General features: G+C 36.8%; 1 protein-coding gene across 1 annotated transcript in view; it reads right to left on the bottom strand.

Moving 5' to 3' along the window:
- Nucleotides 1–2561: 2561 nt before the first annotated feature.
- Nucleotides 2562–17500, bottom strand: part of RPAP2 (RNA polymerase II associated protein 2) — a 32963-nt gene continuing 18024 nt past the window's right edge. Inside the window, exon 12 of the mRNA XM_084211373.1 lies at nucleotides 2562–2983. Coding sequence (XP_084067499.1) covers nucleotides 2845–2983 — 139 coding nt within the window. The 3' untranslated portion in view covers nucleotides 2562–2844. The remainder of the gene's footprint in view (nucleotides 2984–17500) is intronic.

The raw sequence follows: 17500 nt of genomic DNA, 5'->3' as shown, positions 1-17500 counted from the left end.
CCTTTGAAGGAGAGATAGTTGTGACAGAAATTTGCCTTAAGATAAAAAATTATATCTAGATTTGACCATTTCTAAGCAGTTAGGCTGTTACAAAGCATGCTCATAAGAAAACTACAAAATGAACTGAATTTTTGGTGTTTGACTTGTGATTTTTATACACCAGTTAAGGCTGACAGTACTGAAAGATCCTTTTGGGATGAGTCTATAGCCTCTCTCCTATTCAAAAGTATTGGGTACATATGTACACTTTCTGCACTTATTTACATGTGTGTTATGTCTAATGGAGATGAAATCATTACAAGGAAGTGAAGAATATCCCTTCAGGGTGTTCCCACCTTACTACAGAATATTCTTCTGGACTCATGGATGGAGAAATATTATTTTGTTCTTGTAGGGCAAGGAAAAGAATGAGGGAGCTTACTACACAGCAGTGAAAGAAAAGATGCAAAAGATGCAAAAAAAGCTGACTTTTTTGAGCTTCTGAGGCAGACAGTAAAAGCAATTATAGTGAACCCTGATAGAGAGGTCTTTGAGCCTGCAACCTATTAATTCTTATTACAAGATTATACATTTCCTACACAGTAGGTGCTGAAGACCAAGCCTAAAAATAACTACAAAAAAAAAAAAATCACACCACTAAACTGACAGGAAGTGTAAAAACTTTCCAAATGAGAGCCATCAAACCTGAAGAAACACAGTCACATTCCTGGTATGATGCACACTTGCAGTGCCTTCTAGGTGTACTCTGTATGGCAGAACTGTTATGAGGTAATCTTTGTGCCCCCAAGGTAAACATGCATGGAACAGGATAATGTCTTGCTCAGAATCTACTAGCTAAAAATAGAAATTCAGTCAACTTCCAAAATCAGAAGTGAAGAGATATAAATTCAAGGTTTAAGTTCTGCCCAGAGTATCATACCTATTACTCAGTCTTCTACAGAAGTTTATCTTTTGGTGAGGTCGTGACCCTTCTTTCCATATGTATCAAGTAAACTTTTTCCATCATGGTACAAAACCAGTGTAACATCTATCCAGTAATTCTTATAAATTTTGTATCAGACACACTCTGATAGTAATGGGCCTTCCCCCCCTTAAAAAAATGCATAGTTGTAACTCTGCATTCAAGTTTATCCTAATTCTAAATTATTGCTTTTACAACTTACACTGAAAGTAACTTCCCATTACAGTGTAAATTTGGAAAAGTCAAGCATCACCTAAATAACGTCTACTGCTCAGTGAAGTTTCCATGGCAAAGCTGCATGAGCTTCTGTGTGTTGGGGGAATCTACATGTATTTACTCTGATTATCATGAAGGAACTACACAGCAGTGAACTACTTAAGTCTAGAGTTTCTTTCTGGTGTCCAATTACAGAAGCAAACCAAAGGAATACACTTTGGTTTTTTAAATGGAGTGAACGTGTAGCAGCCCTGGTAAGGCTTGCCTCAGCCTGACCTAGAGCTGGCATTTGCTGCAGACTAAGCACTGTCAGTTACAACTTTCTTCTCAAGTCTCTCAAAATGCAGTCACCTATGAACTGAGAACTATGCAATAAAACATATTATGGAATCAGTAAGAATTACTAGTGCACTAGTTTTAAAGTGCAATTTATAATCAGTTAGTGACAGAAACTATTCCAAACATACTCAGCCTAAATAACACAACTCTCTAAAATGAAATGACTACTGAACGCAAAAAAGTTTTAGTTATTAAAATATATTTTAAAAGTCCAAATTAGTAACAACTAGAGTCTGTTTGAAAAGAACTTTTACACAAGTTCAAAGAGCACCCCTTTTCTTAGAAGTAGCAAGACAAACAGGCTATGAATCAGACATATTTGTGTACTGTAGTCATCATTCTTAAAGGTTCTTGCTCCATGCACGAGGGCAACTGGAAAAATGTCAGCAGCACTGCTCTTACCATCAGAACCTCACACACTTTTTCCCCTCTCTTTCCCTGATCCCTGTAGATAAACTGACTGAAAGTTTCCAAACCAAGAAAGACCAAACCAATCCAAATTCCTTTCTACTGCTTTTAAACACTTTTCAGATGATCCATATTTTAACTTGTCGTCGTACCTTGAACAACTGCGGTTAGTCAGCTTCTTCACAAGACTGCAAAATTCTTACCCATGGGAAGGAAATGAAAAAGCAGAAATGCAAGTACTACAATTCATACTAAATTTCATTTTTCATTTTAAAAAGCTCAAGCAACTGAAGGTGTTCTTTTGTTCTCTGTGCAATTATTTCAGGTAGTAGGAGATGCTAAGAGGATCATGTTATTCAGTGGGGAACAAAGGAGTGAGATCAGTAATGATACTATAATGCTGTATTCATTAAATCCGTTCAGTATGGTTAACATAAGGTGTTTGCTTTTAAATTTTTTGGCCTACCTGGAATGAAAAATGTAATCTCAACATTATGTAAAAAATACGCGGCTCTTAACACAATTTTATATCACAAAAACAGAACATAACAATTTCATAGCAATAATTTAAAAAAATCTGCTGAGTCTTAGCCATTGCAGCCACACAGAATTTTATTTTTTTAAATAAATTGTGGTAGTAAAAATTCCTCAAAATTGCAGTAAATCAACCATACATTATCAAAAGATAAGTGTGATAAGCAAGTAGCTGGCATTTACTGTAAGTGACAAAATGATGACACTCATTTCCATACCATATATATTTCTTTACTTTAAAATGTGCTTCACACATTTTCTGCTCCAGCTGATACAATCTGTAGTTACTGTACATACTTACAAAATGCTGAAAATTAAACCTGTGGTTAACCAGCTGGGTTTTAAGACACACAAAGTAGCTTAAAGTTGACTGACCATTCAAGTTGTCAGTCCATTCTAAATATTCTTGTTAAACTTTCCAGATCTTCATTTTTGAAATGCAGTTCTTCCAGTAATGTGGTCAGGAACTGTGTGTACATTGGGCTTGTCTGAGTATTCTTGAAAAGTGGAGATGTTTGTGATAATCTGGAAAAAATCCAAACATATTTCATACAGTAAAGCAACTTTTGAGTGGCAGATGTTAGAAAGCAAAGCTTGTGAGTTCAAACTGTACTGAAGAAAAGCAGTTTATAATGTCACATTTGATTAATTACACTATATAACAGACTGTATGTATGACATACAATATGAGCTATACTAAAATATGATTTATTAGTATGTAGTAAATTTAAAAAATCTAATTAGAAAAAATGACAGTAGTTTGTATGCCTCTAATCAATTGTACATAGATGTTATATAATGTACACAGGTGTCAGAATAAAAAAAGTGCAGAATGTACAATTAGACATATAAAAGGAATTTATTTATTTCTTTACCAAAAAGCTCCTAAGCAGTCACACAGTGAAAGTTATTTACTTCTTCATAGGACTAAAATATAAAAGAGATATGAAGTTCCTCAGTTTGGAAGGAGCTACCACTGTGCAGATCACCTACATATATAATATCTGTATGCAGATGAGCTGAAATACCGAGCTGTTTGTTCCCATTTGCCCTTTAATTTATCTGAATATATTTTTATCCTGAAGTCCTTCCTTTTTCTCCTAATTCTATTGCAAAATAATGCAAAGGCAGTAATAGCTGAATCCACTTCCTAAGCCCAAATATTAAATCTTTAATGAACTAAATCAAGTATTAAAACTTATGCTGAATGTTTAGAAACTTTAACACCAAAGATTACTGACAAGATCACTTAACAAGAACTCCTATCCCAGCAACAGTCACTTTGTCTCAAATACTGTAGATAAACAGTGCCATTGACACCATACTCAGAGGAGTTTTTTTAGAGTATATTTGTGCAATGATGTACTTTTAATAAGAAACTCAAGATAGTCTGCAGCTTCCTAAAAGCTTCCCAGCTCAGGAAGTCTTCAAGTGAGTAACAACTGAGATCAATCTCCCTGCAGTCACTGGTATTAAGACTACCTCCACTTGAAAAAAGCTGCATATGAGAGAAGATTCTTTTAAATTAAGCAAAAGGAATGATAAAACAAAAAGGAAGGATCTTACAAGACATAGTAAATAAGAATCCCTTAATAAAAAAATAAATTTACAAAAAAAAAAAAAAAAAAAAAATTAACTTTTAATGAGTTAAAATTACTTCCCATTTTTTGTGGGTTCCATTTCAGTATCTACATTTAGCTAAACAGTTCAGCTCTCAAACTCTGACGTTTGGTGAGAAGGACTGTCAGAGGTGCTGAAAGTAAGGGCAAGGTGTGGAAAGAAATGACTTATGCATAAACTCTGCTATATATATAAAAGACAAGTATTCAGAGTCGAGTTTGTGATTTTGGCCTGAGGCCACTGGGTTTGTAATGCACTTCATGGCAGCCGGGACCGAGTTGTTTCTTTCCTGGTGGGAGGCGCTGGGGTTGTCCCTGGCCGGGTGAATCAGAGCGCCCCTGGCCAGGGCAGGCCGGCAGGAGGCTGCGTTTGCATGGGGACGCTTTATCAGCGGGGAACACAGAAGGTGCTGACAGAGGATCAGAGGAACCACTGCAGGGTGTTAGGCTGGAGATGGCAGGAGGAAGACCAGGAGATGCATTTCTGCTTGTCTTCACCCTTCTCAGAATTAGGCAGGTTGTATATGAAAAAAGACTGGTGGCAGAAACAGTCATGACTTCCTGAGTGCTGGTGCAAGGTAGCTGTAGCCCTGTAAACCACTCTCCTGGCCATGATGTATTTACATGCATTTTTACTTGAATTTTCTAAGTCCTGCCATGGGCTTAAGAGGATATTAATAAGGACATTATTTTTCAAAAACAGTAGAAAGCTTGTGCAGTTTTAAAAATTACTCTAAAACCAAAGTATTTATTACTATGACACTTACATGCTTTTCTTTTTTTTTTTGGAATTGCAGTTGGAGATATTACATGGTTTTATGAATTACAAGCATGTCCTAAATGTCAGGCCCTGTTTAGGACACACTGCTTAAAGAGTAGCTATTATAGGTTACACCAACAAAAAAAGAAAAAGGTATTGCTATTTTCAGAATAATTGCCAGGCATTAAGTATTGAGAAATGGAAGTTAAAAAAAGTTTTAGACATTGATCAATTTTTTTTCTTACCTGAACTTTGTTGTAAAACTAATTAAGCTACTGATTATCTGACAAGAGACTAAATCAACAAGTAATTTCAGAGAGGAAGATGCACGTTTGTAGCAATTAGTTAAAAGTTGCATCTTGATGGGGCAACATGTTAAATATTTATGAATCTATGTACAAACACTTTTTCCTTGGAAAACTGTGCCCTTTTGACCTTTAAATGATACTTCAACTTGTCATTCGAAAAGCAGTTATCATCTAGTACTTTTCTAGTTTCATGTGGCTGCTGCAGCAGAAGCAGAAACTTTTGTCTGGGAAAGGAGCAAGCAGAAGTTACTGGTTTGCATGGAGTGGTAAGTTACATGCTCTAAGTAACACTGCTCCAATGTATATTTGACGTACTGCCCAAGAGAGCATTGAGGGACTGCTTAACTGAATGAAACCTTAATTGTATGCAAACAAGCCAGAACAGCATTTGGGATCAGTATCTTCAAGTGACAGAAAATTACAATGATCTTATCTCTCAAGAAACTATGATGACTAATTCAATTTAATGACACATAGGATTTCAGTTCAAAGATTGCAGAATTCCCTTGAAAGTCTGCAGCATCTTCTACAGATGTAGAATATAAACAGGAAATAGGGTACTTGGGATCACAATAATAAGAACTGGCTAGTGGACCAGTGGAAAGAAAATACAAATTTTCCTTTTCTGTTACCTCTTTCACATGTTGCAGAATCAATCTGGAACAAACTTTATGAATAAAGTCAAATAAAAATAAGAAAAGCTAAAGGATTAATTGCTTTTAAAATAACCACCTACAGAAGTACACAATGTAAATGTTACAGTCCAAAATTACCACTTACAAATTACCAATTACACCCATTCTTCAAAGGCTTGCCTTCAGCAAGAGCTACTAAAAGGAAATGTTCATGCTCATATAATGGAAAAGTAGTATATCAGACTTGATGAGAGTGCCGTTTCCTGCACACCCACTTACACCATATGGTAAACAGGCATGTGTAACGTTTAAAAAGTGTTAAAAATGTCAAACTCTATCTGATTGATAAAATTTGTATTTGCTGGCTATTCCACATATGTTATATGTTCAAGAAAAAACCCCACTAAGATGAAATTCATGTGAAGAATAATCAATTATTATCAAGCTATTAAAGGACATCTGGCTACCACAAAATGTTTACATAGTTTCAGTGCTTCAGCTCAAGACCCAAGCTTTCTATGAATCAGCTGCCTTACAGAAACATTTGGCAAGTATATCTAGGAGTTAAACCTCAATTATTTTTAGGAATAAGTTTCATTAATTGGTATGGTAGGGTGTGCAACTTGTTCTTAGAGCTGTGCGTACCTTAACGAAGACAGCTGAATACATTCAGAAAATATAAAACTTTTATGTAATTTAAAGCATTAATTGGCATTTCCTATTCAGGGGTATGAATATTCTTCCTAAAAACCCAAATCAATTGTCCAGTACCATCCTTCCCCCAGCAATGGGATCTCAGGGAAAGCTCTCTGGACTTTCTGTTTAAGATGAATTCTGTGATTCCCTTTGAAAACGTTAAAAAGCCTTTCAAAGCCACCACAGTGTTACAGTCAGTTACAGATCTCTGAAACACACACCTGAAAACAAGGGTAAAAACACAACCACGTAAGAGTCAGGTTCCTTTCTGCTCCTCAAAATTGGTCACTTGAAATTATACATAAATTGTTGAGACTTTAAGTGCACATAAATTGCTCCAATATCATGGAAAGCGCTTATATCCTCATGAAGAAAAGCCATATGTTAATTCTCAGAAGACTAATAATAAGCTCCTCCTAGAAAAACATAAGCATTGCCAGTCTTCCTAATTTTTTTCCAGTGTCAGAAGCTTGAAAATGTAAAAGCCACTGGTTGTGGCAGAAGCCATGGATCCAAACACATTTTAAGTTCTTTATGTTGTTTGACATGCTTGGAATTTGAATAGGAACAGAAGTATAAAGAGAATGATGGAACAGGCAAGCACTACTCTCTTTCCAGAGTAAGCTTTGGAAAAGTTGTCTTTCTGCCAGTTACAGGTATTTAAGCACTGTGAATAAGACTCTTAACATAACCACCACAACATAAGGGTTGGGTTTTTTTATTCTTTGTTTCTTTCTACCGTTTGTTTTAGTCACTTAATACTTAATTTTTTAAGATCATCATAACCAGGATCATTGATAACTAGTTTTCTATCAGAATGATGGAGCTGAACTAATGAATGATCACAAAAGTTTCCTTAACACTTGTTTCAGAACACAGAAATGAAGCAAGAGCTGGCAGCACTACAGGCAGCATTTTCCCCCTTTCCCCAACAAAACCACAGACAGAGACTACTGCATGTGTGCTACAAGGGTGCCAGCAAATCTCTGACCAGTAGACTATTGCTCCAGCTATGCCATGCAGATAACCATGCCATTCTAATGGGTTTTACTGCATCAATACAGAAGTGCTGGGGTGTTTTGGTTTTGTGGTTTTTTTTTTTTAAACACTCCAAATATATTTGCACTACTCCTAAGTTACAGATCAGATAGGTGCAGCAATGCAATAAAAATGTTACTAATCAGAAATGCCTTTCTTTTAATATAGCAGTTTTATAGAACACACTTTTAGATTCCATTTCAGTTATGTTCCTTTTAAGGAAGTCTCCAACACAATTGATTAAACAAAAGCAATTGTTTTGTTTAAGACCACTGGCTAGACTGACTCAATCCAACAAGTGTTACACATCAGCAATAAAACTCAGTGAATTGATGTGCATTGCAGCCCACAGACCATCTGCCTGCACATGCAGCTGTAGTGCTGCATATATCAATCACTCACACTAGTGCTTCAGCTGATGGGGTGAACTCCAATGCTTGCTGCATTTATCCATTTCATGAATCCATACCCAAAGGCACTCAGACATCTGGGCAGAGTAAGTTGAAACCATCACTGTAATTTTGCATGTTCTTCACAATACATTGGCTGCTTGCTTAATTTGAGGTAGAATCTCTCACTTCCAGTATCTCACTAGATACAGTACGCTTGTCTAGGGATGGCAATTTTGTTAGTAAAGTATCTTAAATCCCAAAGCCTGGCACATCCATCAGGCCAAAGTTAGTATTGGACAGAAAGCTGAAGCACTACATGAGTCTAGCTGTAAGATAAAGATGGAACACCAGGGAGCTTAAAAAAAATTATTAACTTTGGTGTAATTAAGTGGTTACACTTAATCACTATGTTTAAATATATGCTCAGATTAGAAAATATGACAGCCTCAATTTATGTAATTTAGCTGTTTTGTTTGCAGTTTCAGTGAAAAAAACCCCAAACCCCTACTTGCTTCTTATAACTTTAGCTTGAGCATGATTTAAAAAAGTCAGCATTAAAAAACCCCAAACCCTTAAAAGCAAAAGGCTGTCTCCAGAGTGAACAATTTCCATTAGAACACATTAATATTTGACAGACAATCTTGAACTGGAAGCATCGAACTTACAAACAAGATGCAAAAGTATTTAGATATATCTTCGGAATTGAGTCTTTTAAATTAAAGTATACTAGTACTGGGAAAAAAGTAATTACAATCAGTGTCACCTGCAACTCTGCAATTAAAGTAGTCTTTAGTTTGGGGCCTTTTGTTACCATATCCAATCAGTCAAAGAGGAAACTGGTATTCAGGGGCAGCTTTCTGTATCTCCCCCAATATATTCCTGTATTGTACTTTCTTAATGAAAGAGAAAACACTCTAAAGCCCATAGCATTGAACAACAATAACTGGCAGAAATAAACAGGCAATTTTCTTACTGAGATAAAAAAGCCACTTCTGGTCTAGTTTTAAATATAGCCTGAAGATCCTATTCTCATCATAAAGACAAGAATTTTGTAACTGAAGTGCAACTTATGTTTTATTTATTATTTAACTTCCTTACATTATTGTGTACTGACTTGTCCACAGAATCCAGCACAGGCACTTTAATCCTCTGATGGCAACAGAAACTAAATTATTCATGCTTTAAAATTTTTGTCCACTACATTTAAATCAATGCTACCAACAGTGATTCAAAATCAACGGCTGAAATTCCTATATAAGCCAAGTATACAGCAAAAATTAAGGTTTATTCCAAAGTTAAGTTTGTTAATTTTTTCCAGTACCTTCATTTTTTTCTATGCAGCTTCTATAAGTTTCTTCAATAAGTAGTTCTGTGATACATGCTTATGTATATAGTTATGCAAATATATTTTTTCTTCATGTAAATTTCACTTTCCACACACAGTTTTCATGTAGTTGTTGTCCAGACACAAGTCAGCTTCCACTCCCTTTTAATGGGACCAACATTTCACGTGTGGTGTAGCCAGATATGACGGGACGGCCACGACTAACAGTAAAAGGAAAGCCTTTCTACAGCACCAGGGCTTATTTAAGCATTTGATGGAAGTACTTGCTATCAGCTGAAAAAAAACCAACCAATGGATCTGCTTTTCTCTCTTTCCTTCTTAACCCCACCCTCTGCCCCCAATGAGTTATTTGTATGCAAACAGGGAACTGGCAATTGAGAGAACAGGCTGGGGCACAGCCGAGGGCGCAGCAGCTCAAACCCCACCCCTTCCTAGGCAGTGGGCAGGCCCTGCGGCGCGGGCTGTGCAGCACAGCTCCCTCATGGCACACCGGGCTCTCCTCACAAGGGCTTTGGAAGCCCAGTGGACACTTGCAAAATACTCTGCAGGCTCACTCTAACATTCCATATCAGCAGTCATTTCTTGTCTTTCCCTTTGTATGAGAGTTCAACTTCTGTTTTTCCATTAAGCTGCATAAGGAAATTTTTGGAAGATATTTAAATGTTTTAACTAAACTATGCAGCAGAGAAGAGTTGAGGCCACAGACTTGGAGCTACCTCATCAGGTACAGAAATTAATTTAAAATGGATTTAAGAAAATGCAAGTGTTCTGGATCTTTGCGGGTTTTTTTTAACCTAACAAACAATTCACATGAATAGCAGCATGCATTGTTTATGCCACTTTCTTCCTGTCCCTTGAAAGTTAAGAATCATTCCAATCATCTACAGTTTCTTATCCAGAGTTCTCTTCTATGAAGTACAGTGGATCAGACTTTGTTTCACTATTTTGTACAACAGGTATGAGTGCAGGATGATTTCCTCAAAAACAAATGAAGCGTGGTACACATCTACATTACTGTATTCCAAAGATTACTACAATGTCACTTCACAGACACAAAGCATTAGAACCTCTATAGTACTGTGTGCCATTTAAAGCTCCAGCATTCATACAGGGGTTTGTTCCACAAACTTTTAATTTAGCTTACTTATCAGCATAACACCAAGGCAAAAAAAGTTCCCAATATGAACACAGAAGAAATCACTATCAGCTGTTTCTCCCTAACAAATCTAAGTTTCTTATGTACACATTTCAAGGACAGGCTTTGTTTAAAGAGTTCCATTTATTTGAAGCCTGCTTCCTGCTAACCAGCTGACAGATCAAAGGTACTTCTCAGTTTGATCATTTATTCCCATTTCCCCCTCTTCTTTAACTTAGTAAAAATTTTAAATCTAGTACATTTAAAATTTATTTTAAAATTGATCCTCTCATCCTTTTCAGTCTTCTTTTCCTTTTTATGTTCTACAATGTGTTCCTGTGACACCTCAAATACTGGAATCTATGCCATTAAAGTATCTGGATTACCTAGCTACATGAAATTAAGCACAGGTATAAATCTCAGATTAGAGAATGCTAAAATGTAAGCTTTTGAGAACGTGAACCTCTTAAGTACTTTGTAAAATACACAAATTTTGTGTGAACTATTGTGCATATATAGTGGAACAATTTAATATCTAAAATATGCCTTTATTTTCAAATCTGATACATTTTATGTATCAATTAAACATTGTTTTATATCTAACTCTATATATATATATATCTCCATTTTTGCACTTCATTATTCCACATATGGATATATTCCTATCAATTCATTACCTTAGTGATGTGTAAGTAGGAAAAAAAAATTCAAAAAAGACAGAATAAAATATACTGACTTGCAGTAAGTTAAAATCAGCTACAATGCAATATACTTAGGTAAATAATGCCAATACTTGACTTTATAAAATGTACTCACCTGTGCTCAGTTACTAGGCAAACGATGATCATAAAATTGATCATAGCTTAGTTTCACAACTTAACATTGTAACCTGATTACAGTCCACTATACAGAACAAGCACCTGTAACAATGCAGTGAGTAAAGAGACATGCTAGGAATAGCCTTGCTTACACTGGGTCCAATTTTTTTTTATTCAGAAGTTAAACATAACAACCTCAACACTTTTCTACTTGCCTTTCCCAGTTTTGAAAAGAAATGCCAGTGTGGTTTTGGCCCTCTCAAAATGAGGTTCTTAGAAATCCCTGAAAGTTAAGGATTCTTAAGCATGTTTTCCCAGAAATAACAGCACACAGGAGGTTTAAAAAACAAACAAAGCAAAACCGAAAAACACCAAACCCTTTTCCTGCTTGTTTAATTTCCTAATCCACTACCGGTCTGATGGTCTCCAGTAAATCACTTTTTTACCCTTAATTCTCAGTCTTACCAGCTCTACAGCAGAAGAGCACTATTAACACTCCTATGTGAAAGTACACTGAAGTGAACGCACGCCCAAAGCCAGCAGAATGTCTCATGAGGTTTGGAATAAATATAAAGAGCCAGATAAATCTCAACTATTCCTTAACTTTTTAAAAACCCTAGTACCTCATTTCAGAAATACTGAATTTTATGATGAATCAATTAGATCTAGTCAGTGTCTTCTTAAGATGTTCAGATGGACAGAGGGTGGAAAAGAGAGCAAAATGTGCATTTCTGTGGAACATAGAGTGTAAAGTGGTATACATAAAATGAAACATGCTCTAAAATGAAACAAGCCTCTAAACAACCAAGCATCTGCACTTTTTGCACTGATGCTGGTTTTGCACCTGTAGTATGCAATTACACATATACACTTTGCAGTTTCTGCAATAAACCTCCACGTGCTATTTGGTTATGTTTGCTACCAGCCCATTAAAGCGCACTTTTCCTGGTGGGGAGGAATGGGAAGAGACCATGTACTGCTGCAGACATGATTGTTCTAGATTCTTTTTATTGTGCCAGGCAAAATTTTATGAAGATATGATTATGTTTACTTGCACAACATTCTGGTCAATTGACTGGCTGCAGTCTTCTTATCCCCGGTATTTATTTTAATTATACACGTATAAAAAGAGCCACCTGCCCTGATGCTAAATGCACTGGCTTGGACTGTCTGTAAATTCTGAGAGCTTTATCATAGCCCACTGTCTTGAGAAACACTTCCAACATCATCTTTGGGTGATCTGCATTTCCTTCCTTCCTGCCTTCCCAAAAGCAGCTTTTCTATTTTCATAAATATGAAAGAAAAACATTTCAGAAAATGCTGTACATTTTTGCCTTCACTGTTAACATCTCACTTCAGAACTTAAATGCCAGGCTGAATGAGTGCCACTGGGTGTCAGAATGGTTTTGTATCTGAAGAAGTAACGTGAGCAATAATGAGAAGTGCAGACTGCCTTTGCATTTGATTCCTGCAGTATCAGGACACAAAACCAAGTCTCCATCAGTGTACTGCACTATCACTTATCACATAAAAATAATTAGGCTCCTCTCTAAGTTAGTCTTCTCCTCTCCCCTTCAAGTTTTCATGTGTCTGAGTAATTTTTAGTTTATTCCTCGCCACTGTGGAATACTATAGCACCACTAATACTCTCCAATATAACATTATTGATATGAAAAAATAAAATGCACCTATTTCCCCTAAATGATGTAGACAGTTGGGTCCTTCGGTAGAGTGAAGCACCTGATGTCAGTCTGAATGCCCACACATACAGCTGCTGGGAACATGCAGATTTCTATCTCTTGGAGGGATTTCCAAGACACTTGGCAGACAGCCATGCCCCTGCTCTTCCCTTGCGCTGGGCAGCAGAGCTGGCAGGTGCAGAGATGACAGCTTTCTGAGCCAACCCTTCTGACTCCATGTAGCAGGAGTGCAGGACACAGCATGTGCTAAGGCTCCACTCCTACTGATGAAGCCAAGCTCCAGCACTGTAAAGAGGAAGTAATTATCCTGGACTCAGAGAGATTGTGCTGGGCATACATGAAAGTTACACAGCACATCCAAATGTCCCGTTTAGAAGGCTACCCATGAGAATAGCAGCATGGAAAAGACTGCAGCTGTACGGGCTGTGATGAAATTCAGTGTCACTTCCTGCAGAACATCACTGCAGCAACGGTGGGTTTTTTTTGTTCCAGGAGAAACACCTTCTTGGAAACTGTTAAAGTTTCTTCTATTTTCTCCCTTATGAAAGGGGAAGATATTTAATTAATTTTAAAGTTTGCACTGAATAATATCCTAATTAACAACACTGAAATCCCTCATGGTACTGTTCTGTGTATGTTCCTAAATCATACTGGAACATGCCAGAAAGAAATAAGAAAACACTGATCATGTCCACAATATGCTAAATAAGCAGCTTCAAGTTTGCTTAGAAATTGCTGATAAGTAAGCAAGCTTAATAGAAAAAACTGCTTAAAAGACTTAAGAACTGCTTAACAGAAAATCTGTTTGAATTCACACTTACCAAATGACAGCCAAAAATTAAGAGAAAAAGGGAAGATATTTTTTAATGCATTAAGACAAAGATGTCTCTTCTCTATTTCACACAATAATATAACTCGACAGATAAACACAACACTATAACCACATTCAAATGCTTTTATAAAAACTCTTTGGATTCTTGGTCCTGCAAACTCAGCTCCGTTTCAAAATGGAAAACAATTATATTTCTAGGTTAATGATGAATGATTTTTCTCAGCTGAAACCTGGTACCAAACTCCATCATCTGTCACATTATATAAAATATCATCCAGCTGACTTGTATGTGGTTTCTGTAGGAAAAAGAGTCACTCTGCAAGTCTGATTCATATCCTATATGTATTTCTTCATTAGATTCATACATTTCAAACATTCACACACTTTTAGATAAGCACACAGTAGTGATATCACAAACATCTAAATTCCTCTTAAAATGATTTAGAAATGTCAGTGCTGAGCAATAGATGTGCTCTTGTGTGCAGAGGAGTAAAAACACATACTTGAACCCAAGATTCTCCAGTTCCTGAACTGTTATCTCCAAGAGAGTAAACCTCTAGAGTACATCTCCACATGACACATTTATCTAAAGTGGCTGCACACATATAATGATGGCTTTTGTTTAGTGATCATGGTCATTTTGAGTTTGTTTAAATACTGCAGCCAAATGCTTATAAACTAATCCCAGAACATTTTGAAATGCTTCAAAGCTTTTAGTGGGGGAACCTCTTGCATAGGCTTTGCAGATGAAGCTGACCACAGTTCACTGGAACCAGCCAGCTCAGATAAGTAAGATGAAAGCAGACATTTCCTGAAAATATCTTGAAAGCTTTCCATTAGTCTGTGCCAGGGGTATACACTAAAAACAGAAAGTGCCCATGCTTGTATAGCAACCAATCCTCCCACTGCTTTCTCCATTCTTTCTTGAACTACCGTATTTATATCTATTTATCTGCTTCATTTGGTATCTTGCAAACTTCTTTGGCAGAAAAAGACGCAACTTCTGCATTCTAGTTTACAATACATTATAAAGCAGCTATTATGAGAACAAAAACTTCTATTTAACATACTAAATAATGTAACAGGAAGAAACCAAAATCAACCAATGCTAAAATTACTACAGATTACAAATAAGTAAGAAATTTGAAGTACAGATAATTTTTAAGAGTCACCCATTCCACGACAGGCATGAATACCACTGTTTGAACATAAAGCTCTGGCTGTCAAAGTGTACCCTAACAAGGTCGATTCAGCATTGCTGAATGTGCTCTATTCATAGGAGTGCCTCAGGCTAGATTTTCAATAAAGGCAGAGACTGGCTATGTTCATATTTTATACAATAATTTGATTGAATAAAAACAACCATTCCCTAGGAACATGAAATACTCCACTATTGAAATTGCCAACATTTCCTACTTTGAGACATGTCACACTGTCCACTTCCAGGCACTTTATTTCAATGAGTGAGAAGCCCAGGTTTCTTTCAGTAGGATCAGTAGACTCAAGGGCACATAAGTACTTTCAGCAGCTTTTCAAGGACCTGCAGACTATGAAGTGCACCTAAGGTCTAATTTAGGCACCAAAATGAGGCATTAATTATATCCATCGCAGTGTACCCTACAAAGAGTTAATATGCACACTCAAAGAGAGCAGAGCATGACCATACCATAACACACTAGAATTCAATGCAGCCATAATGCTAACAGTTATTCTGTCCAGTACCTTACCACAAAAAGGGTTGGGGCACTCTGAAAGTGCACTGTGAAGTTAAGAACACCAAGTCCTCAGCACACACTAGCCATATATGTTTGAGAAGGAAGTGGTGAGCCACAACATTGATGCACAAAATAGGGTGCAAGCAAAGTCCAACAGTTTCTACTTGAAACAAAACAACCTTGCCCCCTTTAATACAAAACAAAAAATACTTGAATTCTTAGACTTTTTTGAGGTATGCCTTGAAACCCATGCTCACTTTGCCTTCTTGCAATCCCCGCACCCTGGGATACCTGTAGTATGGTGTGGCACACACCTGGGAAGAGCAAGCATTACCCTCTACCAAGGTGCTGCTTATTCAGCTTTCTGGTTAGTGTTAGCAGTAAAATGGTTGTGGAATCAACAGAAATATGATTGATATGTCATACCTATGCCTGAAACCAGGTGAATAAATGTGAAAGTGTGGCTGAAGCTACTGAAGAGCCCCTCTGACACAGGCCCCACACAACTCTACGATCTAAATAACAGCAGATGTGCTACAATGCGCATAATGTCTCAGTACAACTAAAGGAGAAGACTTAAATTCTTTTTATGAAAATTATTAGCAATATATGACAGGTTCCTTGGCAGACCACAGGAAGTGAGAAAGGGCCTGAGTGAGGACCTGTGAGGGGGTGTCCACATCCTCAGTAGCCTTTCCCTGCACAGTCCTGGCTTCACTAAATACTCCAGCTAGATTAGAATTTTCAAATAATTAAATGTTCTGCTTTAATCCTTCTGCAAATCATGTAAGATGCATCATCTTTTTAGAGGAATCTTAACACTCATTCTATCCCCCCTACATTCTTCCACATTCTCTCCTAAGAGGCAGCTGAGAGAAGTTGTTAAAAATCTCAAGATCATGAGCTTGCAAAAACCTTACAATATGCAGAAATCAGCAGCGGTTTTATTTATGATTTCACTAATATTATACATAAAATCTATTCTTTTTAATGATCAAATGTAATTAAATTCTTTAGGGATGGAACTTTAGTAAGCAAAGGTAAAAAGATACTTGGTTCTCTGCTTATACTGACTGCTACCAGGACTGCCTACTACTTGTATAACATTCTAAAGCAGCTGTAAAACAATCATTACTTATGTAAACATTTACAGCTCATCATAAGCAGAGACCAGCTACATATTTTAACTTCTGATCAAAAAGAGACACCATTTCCTTAGCTGTACAGAAACTACTTGAAAAATTCATAAGATCTGTTTCACAAATTACCAATTCAACCATAAGAATATATAGTAAAAATGACAAAAGATTTGTTCTTATAGTTGATAAAAAATTTATGCCAAGGCATTCAAGTAAAGTTACTTTCTGTGTTCTGATTTAATGAATCATTTGAGCGGTATCTGGCTGGGTGACACAGATGTAAGGCTCGCTGAAGCCTGCTCTAATGCCTGCTGGTACCATCTTCCTTGGGACAGCAGAGCCAGAACAATGTGTCAGACTGAAGTAATATCAAGGAAAGTAAGTGCAGTGCTGAGCATGCCATGAGGCTGGCCCACAATACTTCCTGACCTGTGAATGTCTCTAAGTACCTCTCTGTCCTACAGGCTCCAGTGACCCAGGAAGCCCAAAAGAAGCAGCAGCAGCACAGTCATGAACAGACTCGGAAATAAAGATTTTGCAATCTCGTAATTCAAGCTCAAGACATAAAAGGATTGGTTGATGGTTTAACCCTAATGGAAGGCAGAGCCTGACACTGTGAAACCACCAGTGATTTCTTAAACATTTAACATTAGTTCACCTTTTAATACAAATTTGTGTCTCTTTAACACACTGCAAAGTTTGTGTCTTTAACTTCAGAAAAGTACATGAATTTGCAAAATACTAATTAAGGAACTTGATGCATATGAGTACAGCTTTTATAGATCATGCTTCTGTGCAGAAGTTTACTGAAAGACACTGTCATGCAATCAGGCTTCCCATTAGGGAAATCATGGTAAAGAATTTAATTCTACAGTAAGTAAAACAAAGCTAAGGAGGACTGTAGGCACTG

This window comes from Fringilla coelebs (assembly GCF_963513975.1).
Source record: "Fringilla coelebs genome assembly, chromosome: 9".
Taxonomy (NCBI): Eukaryota; Metazoa; Chordata; class Aves; order Passeriformes; family Fringillidae; genus Fringilla; species Fringilla coelebs.
This window is presented reverse-complemented; position numbering and strand designations above follow the sequence as displayed.